Raw genomic sequence first — 20467 nt, forward strand, 5'->3', positions numbered from 1 at the left:
AAGAATACAGGAAGGCAGGGATGTTAACCAGTCAAGAGGCTGGTTGGCTACTTTACGCTGGGGGAAGGGGAAGAGAGAAAGGAGAGGGAAGGTGTAGAGTCGTGCACGGACAGCATTTGAGTTAAAGCCGCTCGCGCAAATGTCGATTGATATAGTGGCACGGTAGAATATGAGAAATGCACACACGAGCGGCAGCGCTTGTCGCGCCATCTTGTGACGATAAGTTGCACATGAAAGCACAGAATTGTAGCTTGAGTGGGCCCGCCTAATACATGGCTCCCCGGCCTCCACCACTGCGCCGGATCAGATCGCCCGATTGAACCACGAGGGAAAGGCTGTACTGTACGGGAGTTCACTCCTAGGCATTCAAGCACGAATACGAGCAATACGAGCCATTAATTTTTATAGCCCTTTTGGTTTTCGTTTCGGCGAGAATACTTACGGAAGGCAGGGACACTGCTAACCCCTTGCGGTTGAACGAAGCGTGAAAAGGTATGCCTACCAGCATCACGGCTGGCGTCGCCATTTAAGCGTTAGGCAGGGAAGAGCAAAAAAAATTTCGCTTCCATTTGTATGTTCACAATCATGAAACCCTGCCATTCACCCTGTGCTTGTCTAGATGTTTTCCACTTTCCCCAAAACAAATAGTTCTGATGGTTTAAACTTCATATTATGCACTACTTAGATTTTTTGAATTGTTTTCTTTTTGCACATTTGAACTCCTATATCGTTGTTACGTCGTTCTAACTTTGTTGATAAAACATTCGACGGTCACAAGGTTATCAGTCATGTGTGGCTATGGAGTTGCGCTGCTGAGCCCAAAGTGGCGGGCTCGATTGCGAGCACTCCATCACGGAGTCTCTCTTAATTCACTCACTGCGCAGATACGGGTCATTAAACCTCGGAATTTGTTATATGTTTGTTTGTTATAACGTTACCAATACACTGTCCCGGGCTGTCTTCGAGAAACTCGTTGGGTCCCCAAAGTGTGTACTTGGTAAGTGCACACCTTATATGTGCGAAATAAACTTACAAAGCTTTATGCACAATTCATCGTCATTCTATTCTCCTACTTGGGCACCCATGTCTTGCTGCGTTACATAAACACAAAACAAAGGAACGCAAGAGAGGCAATCAAGGCTGCGATATTTTAAACAATTTATTCACCTTTTTTTTGTTCTTTACTATACACTCACTAGGACGAAGAAAAAAAAACAGACACACACAATGAGTCACGTCGCACGTGCTGCAGCGATATCCATTTATCGGCCGCGATTTCCTCGCGTACGCAGAGCGCCATGGCACAGGGGGGGAGACGAGGCACACGGCCCTCGGCAGGGCAGCGGCTTGATACACGATCACGTGACTGGTCACGTGACAGCGATCACGTGACCGCGTGGCCCGTGATTGGACGGTTCACCGAACTGCGCAGTGTAAATCGCGGGATGACAGAGGAAGTGTTTCGGAAGAACGAAGCTCCCAACGAAGTATTTTTTTTTAAATATACCAACTCCTTCGCAGCAGTTCATGGGTGCTTAGAGCAAAGCAGCGTTGTTAACGTGTTTTCTGCCATACAGCTCACGGCTTTCTCCGCAAGTCAATTAACTACGGTGTAATAAGCGGCCACCGAACGTCCGGCGACGTTAATCGAATAATGGGCAAACGAGCCACTGGGCCAGTTTGTTTAAAAACTATTTCAGGGAGAACATCGTTATTGATAAGTTTTATTTATCCAGTCTATACCTCATTTAGTCAATACCAGCGACTAACGTGCACGTTCAACATTATCACCAACGGGATGTTGATGTTGAACGTCAGCGTTAATGACTAGCAGGTAATGTTCTACGTTGGTCCATTTCAGTACTATATAGTAGCCCGAAACTAAAGCTACAACACCCTTCGAAATTTTTACCCCCATTTATCTCCACCACCCATTTCAAGGGGAAGAGTTTGCGGAAATAACTCTTATCCAAACCCATCGAAAACATTAAAACTGACGATTATGACGAATTTGGAATATAAATATTTCGTGTTTCAACTATACATTTGATGGCAGCTAGATTAGATTAACTAAGGCAGTGAATCGGAACGTTAGCACATACGGCAAATCTCATATGAATCCCGACCAGCAATAGATACAGAAGCAATCTGAACAAAAGCTAGCTCGGCAACCGACCAACAAACACGGCTGTCACATGACTGATGGATCAGTCGATCCAGCAGCCACTAAATCAATTCACTGGACAAGGGGCCAACAGTTCCCTCTCAGCTTACAAGACAGTGCCTCCTCGCGCCTACACTGTGAAATAATTTCCACCCTTAAAAGTGAATATGGTGTAAATAGGTCTATAACTACCACCCATTGGGTGTAAGCACTCCTAAAGCAGTTGCACCCCCCTTTGGGGTGTATATTTGTCGCACAACAATAATCGTCATCTGCCTTTCTTGAGTTTCCGTTCTTGAAAACTCGGCGCTCGCTACTTTCCTGTTGAGAATGTTGTGTCACGCTGATAACGCGCATGCCGTTAGTGACTTGGAAGCACCGGGCTCGCAGCGTTAAATAAAGGAAATACAGGCAAGACAGATGACGATTATCGTTGTGGGACAAGATGAGCCCCAAAGGGTGTAATTTTTTTTAAGGGTGAGGTGCGAGTTACACTCTTTGAGTGCAGGTGTGCAAGTTATAGACCAATTTACACCCTTATTCACTTTTAATTGCGTAATTAGATTTACGGTGTACCCTATTCTTTTGCTGCGAAAAGATAGCCTGGTCGGTCCACAGTGTCGTTGCCACGACGACGTGAAACTGTCGGTTATTGACGAAAATATCACAAAGCAGACTTATTATCTTCGCACTCTCGTTTCTATGAGTGAAACGTTCCTCTCTGGGGCTCCTTTAATCCAACCACTCGTCTGCGTTAAGAGTTCGTGTATATACCTTATGTTTACAAAAAAAAACAAGATCAACTATAAAGAGTTAGTTGTGTCACTCGGGCTAGCGCTGGCGAAGTCCCAAGCTATCGGAGGGCGCAAGACGGACGACCACGAACAAAACGAGGAATAAACAAACAAGGAAGCGGTTTGCATTTAACAAAAAGAAACAGCAATGCAAATAAACTGTTTTAACCGTCCCGCCATACTTGCACGGAAATTTGCAGAATACGTAGAGATATTGCTACTGCAGCTTCCGCCTCATTCCCTTCCCCAATGCTTTCGTTTTTGCTTTCAGGAAAAGCGTCTGAACATGCTAACGCGTAATAGTAATCTTGTTCGGCACCTCAAAAACTTGAACTCGGCATTTATCGCGGTTGAAAACTGCTTCTAGTAGAAAAGTGCAGTTTCGGCCATAACGCGCGCAGCCTCGTCAGCGATGAAGTGAGGGAAGTGCGTGCTTGCCTATGCATTTACTGACTTCGTGACGCGTATTCGAGATCTATAGTTAAGCGGCGTGACGAGAGAAGTGCGCTGGACAACTGTTGCGGCGGCGCTTTCAAACTACCTTACAAACAGGTACGCAAAGCGACAGGTGGCGCTGGTGCGCATTTCCGTTTTTTTTTTTTTTCAATGCGAGATAAATCAGAGGGCCTCTGTGCATACACGTTTGATATGTTGCTCAGAGAGGCAGCAGCCTGGCTATGTCAGACAGTGTACGTACCAAGACGAAAGCTCACAGTCTGCCCGTTCCGTGAAGAACTGCTCGCGCACCATGTGCAAAAAAAAAAAAAAACGCACTGAAAAGGGAATGGGATCGTGACGTGCCAATTACTGTACCACTTATAACGCCCAGCACTTCACGTCACATAACAGCGTCACTTTGTCAGTGACGTCACTGGTGACGTAGCTGTTGGCCTACGTTATGCTGCGAATCCCGAACGCGTCGCAATGTGGTATTTCCAGACAATGACGTCACTAATGCAGCGCAACACGCTGTAAGTGCAGCGAGTGAAGCCACCACTGACGTGAATGTCAGACTGAGTGATAACACCAGTGACGTCACCAAGTCACTGATGATGTCATTCGCTGAGGTGGTGTCACTGGTAAAGTTGAGTCGTTATCTACGTCATTCTCTACAATTCAGTGCCAAACGACACCACTGACAAATATTCTTCAGTAGTGACGTCATTCACTGCAACTGAGTACCAAATTGCAAAGCGATCGCGAGTCACAACGCAACAGGCCGAACCGATCTTGGGCTGACATTTCCTTTCTGTGTGTAGGAGTCTAGGAAATCTGACGCCACGACTTGTAACTTTGCTGGCGTAGACGAGACTCACGAGTCGAACCCCAGTGACTATTTGAGAACGTTTGGAAGACTCGGTCGGTGATTTCCGCCGACACAGGAATAGTCCCATCCACGATCGATAAAGCACTCCGCTGTTGCCGGTTTGAAACGCCGCAAGCTGTTGGTTTCACTCAACAAAGTTGGGACCATGTGTGAATACATTGCACACCACAGCGTTACTTTTGTCTCGAGGACTCTCTAGTCAAGGCCACGTCGCGTCATGTCCCGTCCGGTCACACCACAGCAAGTTTAGGAACGCAGTCCTTTCCCCCTTCGTAGACAGTGCATTGGGAAACTGCAAGGGTCTTTCCAGGCTATTCAGTCCGTTGCCACCGTCTTACAGTTCACCGCAAGTCAGCACAAAGCACGCAGAAGAGTGGAGACAGGACGAGTACGCACAGATTGTTTCGCACAAAACTTCGCAACTCGTTTAAAACTTCCGTATCGACGATTCGCGCAAGACATCGTAAGCAAAAGGCTAGGCCTTACACAGCAGAAGTTCGTCTTCTTTCGACAGGTAGCGGACGACCAGAAGATGTATATCCTTATTGTAGTCGACGAGTTACAAGCACCATTAAGAACAACGAGAAAAAAAAACGACGCAGCAGTAGGGCCTGCTCGCAGTGACTAAGTAATGCGCAGGGCGTTGGCCTTTATTCCGCGATCTGAACCCCGGGACATTTGTCAGCGGAACACACTAAGGAACTCTCCACATGTGCTGTGCCGTTGTCCTCTCAACCACGTGAGTATTGTGAACATCCGGAGCCTGAAGCGAGTATATTATGCATGGAAGAACATAGATATCATAGACATATTCGGAGCAGGATGTCTAAAAAAAAAAAAAGAAACACGAATATGTGGGCTGTCATTACACGGTGCGCAATTTGAATCTTGGTGGCTCTGTAAAACAATTAGCTGCACATCGAAGGACTTTGCCAGGTAAAAGAACGATTGGTAAGCGAGCCACAAGCTGTTTCTTTTCCACATCGCCTGGCTTCTAGCTCATACAGAGACAGCTACCATTCCATATCTCCGTTCTGATGACACTATTAACGCATTACGCAACCGTACTTTGGTGATGACTTGACAGTCAACGCTGGAACAGTAAGGCTCAGAGTCATGATTATCCTCGACTGATCTTCTCTGATGGCGCAAGAACATTTGCATAACAATGCGAAGTTCGCTTATGGCAGGATCGTGCGCGGAGTATTTCGGTGTAGAGTTGAAATCGCTTGGTTTGGGTAAGAAGACAAGCGGACACCTCACAAAGTTCCGGGACAGAGTTCCCCAGCGAAATTGGTCCACGTCTCGACATTTTTTAGTGGGAGGAAACAAAAAAAATACATTTTTTTCGCTCTAAGCGGAACAAACGGCCCGCCTCCCATATTGGCAGTTAGACTTATATATACAAGTTGAGAAAGCGGGCAAACAAACAAACAAGAACTAAGCAAAGCGCGATCGACCGCACATGAAATGCAGGCATGTTGTGCTTCACAGGTACAGCGTCCCGACCTTCTTGCCCGAGCGCTCGGCTGCGGCTGCGATCTTCGCTGGCAAGTCGGCGTAGATGAACTGGTTCGCCTTGAGCTCGTTGTGCAGAAGCAGGTTGTACCTGTTGTTGGCCTCCACATCCCAGAAGAGATTGCTCAGGGACTTTGGCCGCGACAGCTTGTGCGGAGGCACGGACCCCGTGCGGTCGTGCTTGGACCCCTTGGAACCAGACCCCTTGGAGCCGGAACCCTTGGAGCCGCCGGAAGACGCACCACCGCCCGAGTTGCTCGAGTCTAGGGTGTCGTTGAAGTCGACGGCCAAGTTGGTGAGCGACTTGTAGCGGATGTTGAACAGGGGCGACGTCGTTATCGTCCCGTTGACGGGCTTGGCTCCGCGGCAGGTCCTGGCCGCCCTTGACGAGGCTTTCTGGAACATGGCCGTCGGAGGCGGCGGCCCCACGGACGTGTTGACGCTGCCCATGATGACGCCGTTGGGGCAGTGGTGGTGCGCCGGACACGGAGGGTGGTGGTGATGGTGAGGCCCGTGCGGGTGGTGCATGGACGGGTCCTTGACGGTCGCCGCGGCGACAGGGATGCGGCCGGCGTTGCGGAAGATGCGAGGCTTGGCGCTTCCGTTCCGGACCTGGTGCGCGCTCTTGACGAACAGCTTGTTGTTGGGAGGCCTGGGCACGCCCGAGGATCTGGGGACGCCCGACCGACACGTCGGGGCCACGCTGCCTCCTTTGGACTTGTGTTCGTCCGAGCAGCGTCTCATGACAGCCTCGTAGACGTGCGAGTCCGTGTCCTTGGCTCGCGGGTTCGAGGGAGACTTCGAGACCGGAGCGGCCGTCGGCGGGGAGTTCGGTCCGGGGTCGGTGGCGAGCGAGTACCGCCTAGCTGGGATGGTCTCTATGGGAGGCGGCAACGGCTTCTCCCGTGACGCAACCGAGGCCGCGGGAGCCGGCGGCGGTGAAGAAGGTGACTTCTCGCATTCGTTGTTGCTCTCGCCGACGCCCTCTATGAGCTCGGTCTTGATTTTCTCGGGAAGCGGAGCGAAGCCACGGACGTAGTCGTAGATCTGGTCGATCTCCTCGTACCGGTAGTCGTCGGGCGCGGGCGTGGACTGCACCCTCTCGACGCCGTTCGCCGGCGGGACGACGGCGGTGGCGGGTGGACTTTGCGGCAGCTTGCTGTTCGGTTCGGAGAGACTCCGCTGCGGCGGCGTCTTGGACGAGAAGAAATCGCTGCTGCTGCGCGTCGTCTCCAGGACTTCGATGGCGTCCATGCGGTCCTGCAGTCTCTTGCACCTGTCAAAGGAGAAAGAGCACTTTTCGTCTACAGCCGTTCGGTATCAAGTTCAAAGAGGCTATCTTTCAAACTAGTTCCGGCGTGTAAATAATCACTGAGCAGATCAAATGCGATCCGCGCGGCCGGTTGAGAAGACGTCTTAAACAACCTTGTAGGTTTTACACGCGTAACTCACGATCTCACGTAACTCACGATCTCACGAACTCACGGACGAACAAACATTTCGTGCACTTTCATTCGCTGTCATATACGTTTCGAGAAGTGATGCAATAATTAAGTGCGCTCAGGTGCCGGCCGAAAACAGTCGACGCTGTCCCATAGCTCTAAACCCCTAATAAGTAGGCTGGCTCTGCGCAAAACACGTCAAGCGTTACATAGCGTCGGTCACAGGCAACCCATACCGCTCTCCTCACTACCCAGACGATTGCGGTGTCTGCAACTTCGAAGGAGCGGCGAAAACCACGGGCCATGCTGCTTATCGATACTACTTCGCTTCCTAAGATTGACGCTGCCAGCACTGCCTAGACGTCGGAGCCATCGAGCGACTCGCCTGTGCCCTTCCATTTTTGGTCGCAATAACGTGTTCGTATGTTTCTTTTAATTCTGTATTATGTCGCCGGTGCTGAACATCCAGACCCTTCGCATTTAACTTCGATACGATAGCACGATAACACTGAATGCAAACTCACTAAATGAAAAAGGAAAAAAAAAGACCGCAGTGACGCCATTTCGAACTCTCTCGCTGTCACTCCTCCGCCATCGTCGTCGGGACGGAGCGTAAAAAGTCACGTTTTTATTATCTCGTTCTTCGACTTACATTCAAACGATGAAGCGCCAACAGTGATGGCACCCTATGAAGGAACAAAGACAGGACAAGACCTGTCTTTGTTCCTTCTTAGTGTGCCGTCACTGTCGGCGCTTCATCTTTCGAAAGCTATGCACCAACCATAGCCCCACAACGTGTTTTACTGCAACAGACTCACTTGTCCGCGAGCCTCGCGTACTCGGGCATCTGCGCCAGGGCCTCGGTGTTCTTGGGCGGCTGCAGGCGCAGCGGCGAGGACTGAGGCAGCGCCAGCGCGGGCGCGTCCTTGACCAGGGGCAGGGCGAGCACGCACTCCTCGCGCTCGACGCCGTACAGCCGGAGCTCGGACGTCTTCAGGCCCGACGGCGCCGGCCGGCCGTGCACCAGGCGGACCATGAGCGGGAACCGCTTGCAGAGCAGCGTCTTGACCGAGTGGACGCCCGAGATGTTGCCCTCCTTGGCGATGGGCGAGAACTTGCCCCGGGACTCGGCCGCCAGGTACACCGTCTCGCCGGCAGACGTCAGGCAGCGCAGGAAGCGGCCGTGCGGGGCCGAAGACCGAAGCCGGGCCAGGGAGGCTCGTACCATCGGGGACGTGTGCTGCGAGCGATCGTTTTCTTGTGAGTTCTTGTTTAGGAAGGGGGGTCAATAGACGTGTAATGATGCGTGGTTGCAGAAATGCGTGGACGCGTACGGCCAGATGTTGTCTGTAAGCATTGGCGCTAGAGCAGGACATGCGAGCAAGCTTGGCTGGTTCCTTTTTCGGAAACTATAAAAAATAAACTTTCCGGCACCATGTATAGCACCCCTGCCCGACTGAGCAAACCCTAATAACACTTTCATATTTCCCCTACTGAGATATGTGCCAAACAAACAAATACTACCATTAGACAGCCGCTCGGCTGAGCTGTATCTGTGAGGAAAAGGTCAATCAAATATAGAGACTGTACAGAGCAAAACTGTCATTAACGGATTCAAGTCCTGCAGAAAAATCCTAAAATTTAGTAAATTGCGACAGGAAGTAATCCTCAGTGTCTGCACTTATTCGTGATGCCTCGCGCGTGTCATATGTGCCTCAGAGATGTGCAATGATGCAACAATTTTACTTGCGATAGCAAGTTACGTTTTTATCCTTCGCATTAGCTCATGTTAGTCGGTCTGAAACGTCCCGCGTGTCATCCGTCTGATGACGCAAAATAAGCCGGGTACACGAGCGACAGTATAAGTGCCGAAATCAACGTGAAGGGGGGGGGGGGGGCAGCCGCCATTCGCTGAGCGCACGCTACCACCATCACCGTGCCGTGGCAAACACAAATGCATGGTCTACGTACCTGCACCACACGCAAGAGTTCTCAAGCCTTCCGAGATCTCTGTTTGCGTAGAGCCATCGCAAGCATGGAAGAGGAAAGTGCGCTGCGCGTTCCCTAATAAACGGCAAAAAAAAGTGTCGATATCCGGCATTGTGTACAATGAAAGTTGATGGTTGAGCGCTCCGCTCATGCATTATTCGCGCGCCCTGTACCGGTATTACTTCTCACGTTCGTAAGCGCATCCCTGACAGTCGGGCATTCCGGTGCGGTCACTATAACCTTTGTTGATCACGCGATGCGTCTCGCCACCTGTAGCGTCCTCGCCTTGTCGATCCCCCGTTCGCGAAGCTTTATGCTTCGTCGAGATGCGTAATCACGTAAAAAATTACTTGCGAGAGCAAGTGCAACATCGTGAATATTGTACTGGTCCGCGCAATGTTGTGTGAAGCCTCTCGTGTGTCACACGCCTTACTTATCACGCTAGAAAATGTGACGGTATAGGATGCGAGAGCACACGCCGAAATCGCGAAGGAAACCGAAGTCTTTCGTCGAGTGCACGCTAGACGGCGCCCCAATATTACACCTTAGCAGGCAGAGATATTGTCAGGCCGTGTAGGATCTGCACCTTACCAAAGCAAGATTTCGCAAGCATTTGAGGGCACCTCCGTGCCTACAGTTATAGCTGCAGGGCCTACATGCGCCATCCACTACGACGAGTGAAGGTGCATAGTTGGGCGCTACGCGTCTGTCCAATTAAGTTTACCCCGTCCTGTCTATTCGCTCACTTTCGCGTAAAAGTTGGCGCTGCGGGCACGCCCCCGCGCCGGTCGCTCACCTCCTTGACCACGACGAGCGTCTCGCCCACGTGCAGCGTCCTCGTCTTGTCCGTCACCTGCTCGGGGTCGTCCGGGTGGGCCAGGTGCGCCTTGAGCGGCTCGCGCACCAGGCACGTGTCCGGCGAGCGGCGCATCAGCTCGGCGACGCTCTCGAAGCAGCGCGACGCCCGGCCGTCCTCCGAGAGGATCTCGAACCAGCCCCGGTAGCCGTCCGGGATGGCCAGCCGCGGGCCGATGGCCACCACGCGCTGCCGGTTCTCCTTGAACTTGACGCACTGGGCGCTGATGCGCAGCCGAGCGCCCAACGGCGACAGGAACACCACGCTGCTCAGGCCCGGCGAGGAGAGCGAGGGGACGCCCACGTGACGGTGCTGGCCCCGCACCACCCGCGCCACCTGTGGGTGTGGTCGGGCCGAGGAAATCACGAGAGAGAGAGATGCAAATGAGAGAACGGCAGGGAGGTTAACTAGGGTTAGGACCTCCGGCTTGCTACCCTGCACTAGGGGAAGGGAAAGCGGAAGTAAAGGCGGAAAGAAAAGCGGTGACGTGAGAAAACAAATGAAAAGGGACGGAATGGGATCACTGTAGTCTTTCTAATAGGCCACTGCAACGTAAAAAGGTCAACAAAGCCTTGACCGAATTTCGGTGTGACGACAGTTCATGTCGGTATTCCGAGACTGGCTGTTCTGAAAGTGGCGTGTCGTCAAGGCATGCCAACGCGGTGGCTAGTGACAGCCGGTGCGCGCTGTATCAAGGAATCACGCGAGGTGCGGTTCCATAGTATAGGGGATGTACATGCACCGCGGCGTCGTCCAGGTCGCCATTTTGTGGCACAAGCGGCCCGGTGGAACGCTGCGCGTTATCTAAATCCGCTTATATCCGGCAGCACAACGGAAGCTGCGAATAGGGCTACTAAATGGCGCGCGTGACGTCATGCGAATACTTCCTACGGTTGGGCCTGCAAAATCCCCCGTGGCGCCGTCGACACGATTGCTTCCGGCACCGACTTTATGTTAGCAACCTCGTACAAACGGGAGATTTAAGAGTTGGCCCGCGAGTATCCACATCGTTAACGCCCTATTAATTTCATTAGGGTAGAACTAACTTTACGTTCCCCAAGCATATGCGCTGAGAACGAGCTGCCCGAGTTGAAATGTCAGCGCGTCTTCAACGTCAGTGTAATGGCAAGTACCTCCGTGCACTTGCGGTTACTCCCATCATTACTCCACACTACAGGTCACGGCAACGACCGCAAAGCTCCTATGCAAGGTAACATACGTCATCGCCGTGAAACAAAAGGCGGTGACTATCTTCCCCTGCGTATCGGTCGGGCGGTGCACGTAATTTATGAATTGACACCAACTTTTCAAATTTCTAGTGGTTTCTTTTTCTGTACGTCGCACGCAGGCAAAAGTCTAGCGCGGTAGATGACAACTGTTGCTGCAGTATACGCAAGCTAAGAGAGAGAGAAAAAATGAAAAATGAAAGGCAGGGGGGTTAACCAGGACTGAGCCCAGTTGGCTACCCTACACTGGGGGAAGGAAAAAGGGGAGAGAAATATTAATGGAAGAAGAGAAAGTCCACTGTGGATATCGCCGACGTGGTAACCGTTTTCTGCTCTATATCCGCTGACGGTCACTCAGTCCGAAAGCTAAAAAAACCGTGGAACGTATTTCAAGAAGAAAGTGTAATTCTCCTTAGCCCCAAATGGAAAAAAAATTGATAGTACACCAATTCAAGTAGCACTGAGATTCAAAAGCCACCAGGGGGAAACTAATGTGCAAAAGATGCTGATAAAGCAAGAGAATCGATGCTGGAGCAACGGTAGAGACGCGTGATACAATATACAGGAACTCTCGCGGAGCGCGAAGCAAATTTACGTCACATCAATTTCACGTGACCGCTAGCTAACACTTGTTACAATTGCTATACAAAACCGTAGCCTCTCTATGTATCTTTCAACTTTATCACCTTAATTTTTCGTTTGACTGACTATATATGGAAGAACACTAAAATATTACGCGCTTTAGTACCTGTAGTGTTAATTCATTAACAACGATAGCCATCAGTCTCCCATGCACTTTGTTTATTCAACACACACACACACTAGTCTTGCTCCAATCCTGACAGAAACACCACGGGACGCTGAGACGCGCAAGTTCTTCCTGACGAGATAGTGTACACTTTAAAATGATTTACACCCTTAAAAGTGAAAAAGGGTGTGAATGTGTCTTTAACTCCCACACTTCGGGTGTCGGTTACATAAATCACACCCTAAGGACGTGAGTGAGACACATTTACACCCTTTTTCATTTTAAGAGTGTAGAAAGAGAGCAAATGGTAAATGAAAGGTAGGGAGCTTAATCGCGACTGAGCCCGGTTGGCTACCCTACACTGGGGAAAGGGAAAAAGGGGACGGAAAGATTAAAAGAAGAAGAGAAAGTCCACTGGGAATATCGTTCGGTCACTTAGTCCGGATCACAAACGCTGACTCAATCCTGTAGCTTTCAAATATCGCCGCCGCGCTTTTGTGGCCTTTTGTAGCTGCGATATGCGAGGCCATGGTCCCAAGATCTTGTTCAAGTTCATTAAGGGTGTAAATTCTCTTAGAGTGTAAATCATCTTAGAGTGTACCTGACGTGCAGCATCGAGCAAAAGCACCCATACATGCAAGACTACCGCACGATTATATCGCTGCGGGACAAGATAAACCCTGAAACGTGCCGTAAAAGAAAACAAAAACAAAAGTGAGGTTGAAACCAACCCAACGATTCGTCCAGTGATACCTGATTTTGCGAATTTTCGATGTATATAAGTAAGTGGTTACCTGGGGCTCAGGAAACTTCTGCATGAACTCCTGCAGGGGCACGCCGGCGTCGTCCCAGCGCACGGCCGAGAGGAAGACGCTGGCGTCGCTGCCCGACATGCTGCTGCTGCTCTCGGATTTCGGACCCAGCTTGACGGCGTCGAAGTGGGAAAACGAACACCGGGACGGGACGTCCGAGGAAGGGAGTGCGGCGACTCCCCCCGCTGGGCTTCTCCTGGCTGCGCCGGCTTAACCCTGCAGACAACAAACCGTCGGCACCGTCAGCGTCCAACATGTGTTTCTAAGTCGTTGCGCTCGAGAACGCACAGCTCGGGTGCAACGCGACTGATGTACGATTTATTTATTCTCTTCGATACCTGGGTCCGTATTCGCAAAGAAGCTCTTATGCAAAGATATATAGTTCGCAAGAGCAAATTGTAGCCAACCCTGGTGCTGAGCATATGTATAGGAGAAGGCGACAGCCCAGTGGCAAGGATCACTTGCGAACGAAAAGCTTTGTGAATACGGCCCCCGATTACCAGCCTGTGTCGGCACCTGCAAGTTGGGTCAGCCCCTGCTTTCTAATATAAAATTATGTTATTACAGTGATTATCTCTTGTTCGTTTATGTTTAATAATATTTTCCCGCTATCTTACAGGTTTACACTTTTTTGCTGTATAGAGCAGTGGTAAATAAGGTGGCCGAGGTAGTTTCCCCCTCAATCTCTCCAAGGCAACCGAAACAACAGAACAGGATATTAGGTTTTGAATACGGGGCCCGTGCTCTGCATCAGTCACTTTTGGGAATATTCCTTTCAGTCGACGCTGCTTAGCTAAGCTAGCCGCCAGAAGTCCAGCGCACCAGTGAGGCTTCGCGTCGGACGACGCTTCACGAAAATATTAAAGTTGTCTCGACTTGACTATCAAGAACTCATGGATAAACATTAGACTCGCCTCACATCTTTTCTACGCTTTCCCCCATACCCTACTGCAGAATAGCCAGCCGATCTGGTTAACCTCTATGCCTTTCATCGTTTTAAGTTCTCTCTCTCATGATACGCCGCGTAAGACACACACACACACACACCCTCGTGCAATATAGTAAAGGTGTTAAAAAAAACTCACACCCTGACACCCAAAAAAGGTGTAAAAGGGGTGTGATTTGTAGACCTATTAACACCCTTATTCACTTTTGAGGGTTTGCATTATCTTAGCGTAAGAGCAAGATGTTTCGCGTATCCACAAACGATTCGAGCCACAATGAGTGGAAGGTTATTAAGCCCGTCATCAATCCCGGCATTCTCTGTCTAGCGTTCGGTTGCGATACATAGGACAGCCGGCCCAACCAAGCGTTCCTTGCAGGTAATAAACACAGGAAAGACAGAACTGGGCGAACGCAACGGCTGCTAAACTTTGTGTTCGCATTGGACATATTATGTCGCATAAGGATGTTACACAGCGTCTGATTCTGGGTTACACGTGACGAATGACACGACAAGCAGCATCGAAGCAACGACGCAAGCAGTGCAAGCAGAAGGCAATTAAGAGCCGAGCAAGGAAACGGAACGATTTGTTCACTGCGAGCCCACTGGAAACACTGACAATACGTGCACTCGCCCTTTGAAGCGAAGCGTGGGACGGATATATCCCAGACGAGAACGAAGACGTGGAAATATAAACTTTTGCGTGGGTGCCACATTACGATGAAAAAAGAAAATGACGATAATCATTACGGATGTAAACTAGGACGCTCTGCGAGCAGCGACTCGCAACTAAGTCAACGAGGCAGTCGAGCGCGCTGTGAAACGTCCCGTAACTTTATTTTCAAACTGACGTTCAAACATCTGGCATGTTTGCAGGAGAGGCAAAGGTAAACGTGTCGAGAGAAATACCACGGCGACAGTCGGGAAAGTATAATATCTAGAGCATGATCCGCAGCTCCTTCTAGTTTACAGCGCAGATTGAGTAAAGACGTAGGGGGCTTTTTGATGCGGTTGAACGACGTTAAACAGAGAGCTTCGGCATAGCGCGTACCCAAAGCCTTTCCGTACGGTCCAACATAGCGAGCTTAGAGCGCGCATGTGAAAGAGGGTACGGAGTGTCTTAAGGATTGAGAACGCAGTAGTCTACATTATAGATGTAGCTTTGCAGGTATAGCGTGGCTTGGTATAGTTATGATGTGAGAGACACCGCGGCGCCCAGGGCAGCTGCTTTGATAAAAAATAACGGCTTCGAAAGTTGCTTCCCCCGACCCCCTCCTCTCTCGTGCTGACAAGAAATCGACACCAAAAATATGTTTCTTCTTCGTCTCGCATCAGTGGGAAGGTGATTAGCAAATTACAATGTGCCGTTGTTTCCGAGATAAGTTGCTGGTTTTCACGCTACTAGGCGCAGACGCAGGCGCTGCCGCGAAAATGTTCGCCGTCCGTATTAAACGAGATTTTTTTTTCGTTCCGATTTCTATTGATTTCTTAACAGCCTCTGCTGCGAATGGATGAAATTCGGTAGAACGAAGGCTTGGCATCTTGCCAGCCTATGGCGAATAAAAAGAATGAAAAGTGAAAAGGATAGTGATTGTTTTTTTTTTTCTCTACCATGTCAGGGGGGAGGGGGCTATTCTGTAAGAGTCCACCTAGTGGACTGTCCAATTCAGTCACTGCTAAATTGGATGCAGCTGTAAAAGCGACGAGGAAACGAGCAGCCCTAGCCAATCAGCAGCGGCCGGTGGGGGGGGGGGGGGGAGGAGACAAAGGGGAGGAAAGACAGGGAGGTTGGCCAGTGTAAGTACCGGCCGGCTACCTTGTGCCGGGGAAAGAGGCAAAGGGAATAAAAGGAGAAAGATGAAGAAGACGAGAAAAAGGAAATCGGAAAATTCACACCGTAACGCGATAGTATACCCGCTACAACACTCAAAGACGGTCGCACAATTCGCATGTCCTTAAAAGCTTCAGCAAAGCCCTTAAGGGCCGAAATGGACAGTCCACTCGGTGGCATCTTACAGAATACCTCCCCCTCCCCCCCAGAAGGCGCACAAGGGTTATACCGTATAAGCGACGCAGAATGCGAGGCTAAAAGCCTCTCCCTGTGATATGCCTGAGCTAGAAAGGTCGCATGTCGTTTGGGTGTGCCTATGCGCCAACGGCCATAAAACTGTCACATGCCACGGCGCCGCTGCATTCAATGCGTTTGTACCAGTTCGAATAGTGAACCCGGACGTGCGTCTGGTTTACATCTTCGCCTTTACCCTTCCCACTGTCTCTCTCTCTCTCTTTCTCTCATATCACGGCATTAAAGCAATCTTTCAATGATTCCGCCCCATTCTTCACACAGGAGCGACACAAATTTAGAAGTTTGGAGCCGCACAGGTTTTCGCGCAGTTAATTTGTATTTATGACTGGTTGACTGGCGGCTCTCGCATATGTAATGCACAGTTGAGCTGGAAACGTTATTCTCACATCGTTCTTCTGTCTTATTCTTAAGTTCACGCAGAATCACAATTGTTGGTCACACCAGAAAACGTGAGCAACATTCGAAAGTCACATTCCGGAAGCGAAAGCGTAACGACCGGATCAAAATCATACACGAGAGATTTAACGATGCACGCACACACAAGAAAAGAAATTGAGGCACACCACTCCTTTCTTTTTTTTTTTCTTTTGCCATTACATGCGTCACGTGCGCACCGAGAACGCGCAAACTCATTTCGCATGCAAGCGGTACATCGTTTTCACGTTCGCATCGTGGGAGGCACTGCTCGCAAACGCCGCGCCCAAAGGTCCAACGTAGAGCACTGCACGTGCACTGCTCCGCACGGGCGCGCGCATCCGTGTTTAACCACTTCCGCGTTGAGGATGCGCCCCCCCCCCCCCTCCCACCCGAATTTATCATCTTACGCTTCAACAACAACCCTCGCAAACGCGACGCAGGAGGTCTCCTCAAAGGAAATGGGACCAGGCTTGTAGCAAAATGGACGACCCTTCGGGTAAAGGCTTCGCAAAAGACAATCGCAATGAGTTGCAAAACGCGCACACACGCACACACACACACACACACACACACACACACACACACACACACACACACACACACACACACACACACAGCTAGAGAGTGACCGCGGGGAGCGAAAGGCTTGGAACGACGTGCTCCTTCAAGAGCGGATGCGTTGACAGTAATGAGAACGGGGGAAAAAGAAAGCAGAGGGACAGGAAACTCCCACAGAGGGCGCTTTCTGCCTACGTGCTCAGACCGGCTCTAAATCTCTACAGCGCTGCGCGAATTCGTCCTCGCGTCACTTTGCGTGCGCGCCTCTGTTTAGGGAAAGCCGGGTGATTTCGTTTAGATGTTCAGATATGAGAAAAACGTGTATCGTACAGCATGGTAAACTGTTAATGAGAACACGCAACTAATATATGCAAGTGAATATTGCCGACATATGACAGTAAAAGGCACACTTTTTTTGCGCATTCAGTTGATTACATCAGCCACAGTTCTTTCGACAAAGGCGATTAAATGTTCTCGTTCTCCTGGATTTGCTACTGGTTTCGGTGTCCCCTTTAACTGCGAACCATGCCGTACTTTCCACTATGCACTTTCGTCGTGCAACTTAACGGCGCCACTGTGAGTGTTGCAATGCAGCTTCCCTTTTTTCCGAAATTTAAGCACGCCCACTAGCACGGCGCCCACCTTACCGCACATCACCAACCCAAGAAAACATGAGTCAGATCTTCTCGGTAGATAATATGAACGCGCAAATATAGAACGTCCGGAGCGAAAGCCTCGAAACGTTGTGCTACTTCGAAAGCCATGCATTGACAGGAACGAGGAGGCGAATGACAAGAAATGGTGATTTGACAGACCCTTTCCTAGGGGTCGCCTCCTACCTACGTGCCTCGGGACTACACGCTCTACTGCCGTAAAACGGCACATCGCTGGGCGAGTTGTTGCTCCCATTACCCTCTAAATAGTCGGTAGAAAGTAACACTAAAAGATAACGGTAAATACAATTGTGCTGGTGAACTGATGCTTTCAAAGCTGTATTACCATTCAATTGGAGGGAAAATGGCCATCTTTACTACGGAAGATGAAAAATAATATTGCTGGGTTCTTTTTCTTTTTCGCTCTCTGCGCCGGAACCTCAGCGCCAGTTGGTCAGCACGTGACGTCACAGATTTCAATGTATTTCTAGTATGGGATCGTTTCAGCGGCTGTATAAGATCCTCGAAAGTTAACGCAGAGCCAGTCGGCTGGAAAATCACACCATTTCTTCCGATTCCTTTTTAAGAAACGACGGCTATGTCAACCACCATTTCGGCTGTCCAAAAATGCTATATTTAACGCAGTGGCCAATCATCGTTCTCACGTAGCGGCTGCTTCGGTGATCGACCGCACATTGCAAGTGATCAAACAGGTATACGATAACCCGCTCTAGCGGGCCGGAAACGCAATACGGTAGGTGAAGTTGCCAGCCAATCACTGTGTCCAAGTAAACACCATAAAGGAAGTGAGCGGTCGGTCTATTACTGCTCTTATAGTGTCGGATGCTTCGCGAACGTGATGCGTCATCGGCCATCACCGGTTCTTCGTCCCGGGCTGCAGCCAACAGCAGCTGGTCATTCTCGAAAACGAACAGTACAGCCCTGGACGCACGATAAGTGATCAAGCATAACTCTGACGCGCGCCAGCAGCACTGCTAATACGACTGGGACCTTCATTAGGATCGTAAACTGAGCAAGCAAGTTGGTATATGCACACATGTAGTGATTTGCGAAGCGCTCATCAAAAACGAAATTAGAGCATACAGGCCACGCCCTAACAGCAGCTATGGCTTATTGGAAGAGAGCTGCCACCATATACGTACACTTTCGCATTGGAAACATCAGAAAAGGCAGGTACGCCATAACACCGCAAAACTCTTAAGGAGGGGGGGCGCACAGTTGGGAGTCAGCGCGTGTCGTGTGCACAACCCTTATCATAGTTTCGTTTTTCGGAAGCGCCGCACAAATTGATGGGATCTAGCGCGAACACGGGCAGGTCAAGTCGGACAATTCGGCCAAAATGGCTATGCCCTAACTAATTGGACGTTGCACAAAATACTGCATGCACCGACGCCAACGACATTTAGGGGCGAGCGAGCTATAAGGACAAGGGCGAGTTAGAATTCCAAATCAACTAACCGGACAGTCAGTCATTGTCTCCGTAGGGTGTCGCACATATGGTGCCATTAGCGGTCATAAAAAATCAAGGGCGAGTCCACCGCCAAAGTTCCAATTTCAGAGTTTCTTTCTTTCTTTTTTTCACACACGGTACGCCTCAAGAATTGCCTTGCTGATCCAAACGATGCACTTTCGCTGGTTAACGCGTTGTACTTGACATTAATTACCACTTCACGAAGATGAACAGACTAGCTTCGACCAACTAAACTAACGTCGTAGCTATTCCTCACCCATGTGCGCGGTATCTGCGCAGCAGGGTACACATGGGATGGATAATGGTTTTCGATCGCCCGCTGCCTCAGAGCCACAAAAGCTTGACAGTTCGAACAGATTAACAGACATTTAATTACAGGAAGGCAAAAAAAGGTTCACGAAAGAAAAAATACGGAATGGAAACACAGAGGGCACGAGAGAATGAGGAAAATCAATAGATAGATAGATAGATAGATAGATAGATAGATAGATAGATAGATAGATAGATAGATAGATAGATAGATAGATAGATAGATAGATAGATAGATAGATAGATAGATAGAAACTAAAATTTACTGCCTCGCTAAGGACCCTCGGCCGCGGAGCCAGTCACGACGGCGAGCGGTGACGTTTCGGGTCGGTCAGCTCGTTTTACTCTCATAAAGTGTGCAATAAAAGAAAGAAAGAAAGAAAAAAAGAAAGAACGAAAGAAAGAAAGAAAGAAAAGAAAGAAAGAAAGAAAGAAAGAAAGAAAGAAAGAAAGAAAGAAAGAAAGGAAGAAAGAAGGAAAGAAAGGAAGAAAGAACAGCGGGAATAGATAAAGACGGCGCGACTGCGTGATGCCGGAATTAATGGATCTTTAAACGGAGACCACCGGCCGCGAAGCACAGAGGAGACCCCTTCCGCGGCCATCAGGCTCGCGTTGTACACGGCGAGATGGATCGCCTCACGTGACGTACTCCAGAAGCGAGAGACTGGAGTAAATGCGATGCTGCTCCCTTCCTCCTAACGAGCCGGCGCAGCAGTTGTGCGCGCCGTCCGTGAAAATTGGCTTAATGCGAATGCACTCCGAATTCGCTCCCGTGTCTGTTGCTGCTGCTGCTGCCGTTATTTTCTGTCTCTCTCGCTCACCCCTTCCTCCCATATTGTTTTGTTGCCGCTGTTGTTACTTGTATTGTTGCACTTGATTCAATTTCAGAGCGCACAGAAGCAATGACCTTGCAGCGCTGCCTCTTCTCGCTGTCGCTCTTTTCGAAATGTTAGCGCAGGGATGGACTTGAATTTCGCATGCAGCCCAAAGCAACCGTGAAGGAGTGGCTGAGCACGAGTGCACGCTCTAAGTGGTCAGTGGGTGTTCGGCCCGCGGTCCGTGCAGCGCGACATGACGCAAGAATCATCGTCATCATCATCATCATCATCATCATCTTCTTCTTCTTCTTCTTC

At 50.0% G+C, this 20467-nt stretch overlaps 1 protein-coding gene across 1 annotated transcript in view; it reads right to left on the reverse strand.

The window, feature by feature from the left end:
- Positions 1–1141: 1141 nt before the first annotated feature.
- LOC126527414 (uncharacterized) overlaps positions 1142–20467 on the reverse strand; it is a 157841-nt gene continuing 138515 nt past the window's right edge. The window contains exons 3-6 of the mRNA XM_050175232.3: positions 12859–13092; positions 10031–10426; positions 8064–8485; positions 1142–7079 (exon numbers count right to left, since the gene is read on the reverse strand). Of these exons, the coding sequence (XP_050031189.2) occupies positions 5774–7079; positions 8064–8485; positions 10031–10426; positions 12859–12957 (2223 nt within the window). The 5' untranslated portion in view covers positions 12958–13092 and the 3' untranslated portion in view covers positions 1142–5773. The remainder of the gene's footprint in view (positions 7080–8063; positions 8486–10030; positions 10427–12858; positions 13093–20467) is intronic.

Source organism: Dermacentor andersoni, chromosome 9, assembly GCF_023375885.2.
Source record: "Dermacentor andersoni chromosome 9, qqDerAnde1_hic_scaffold, whole genome shotgun sequence".
Lineage (NCBI taxonomy): Eukaryota > Metazoa > Arthropoda > Arachnida > Ixodida > Ixodidae > Dermacentor > Dermacentor andersoni.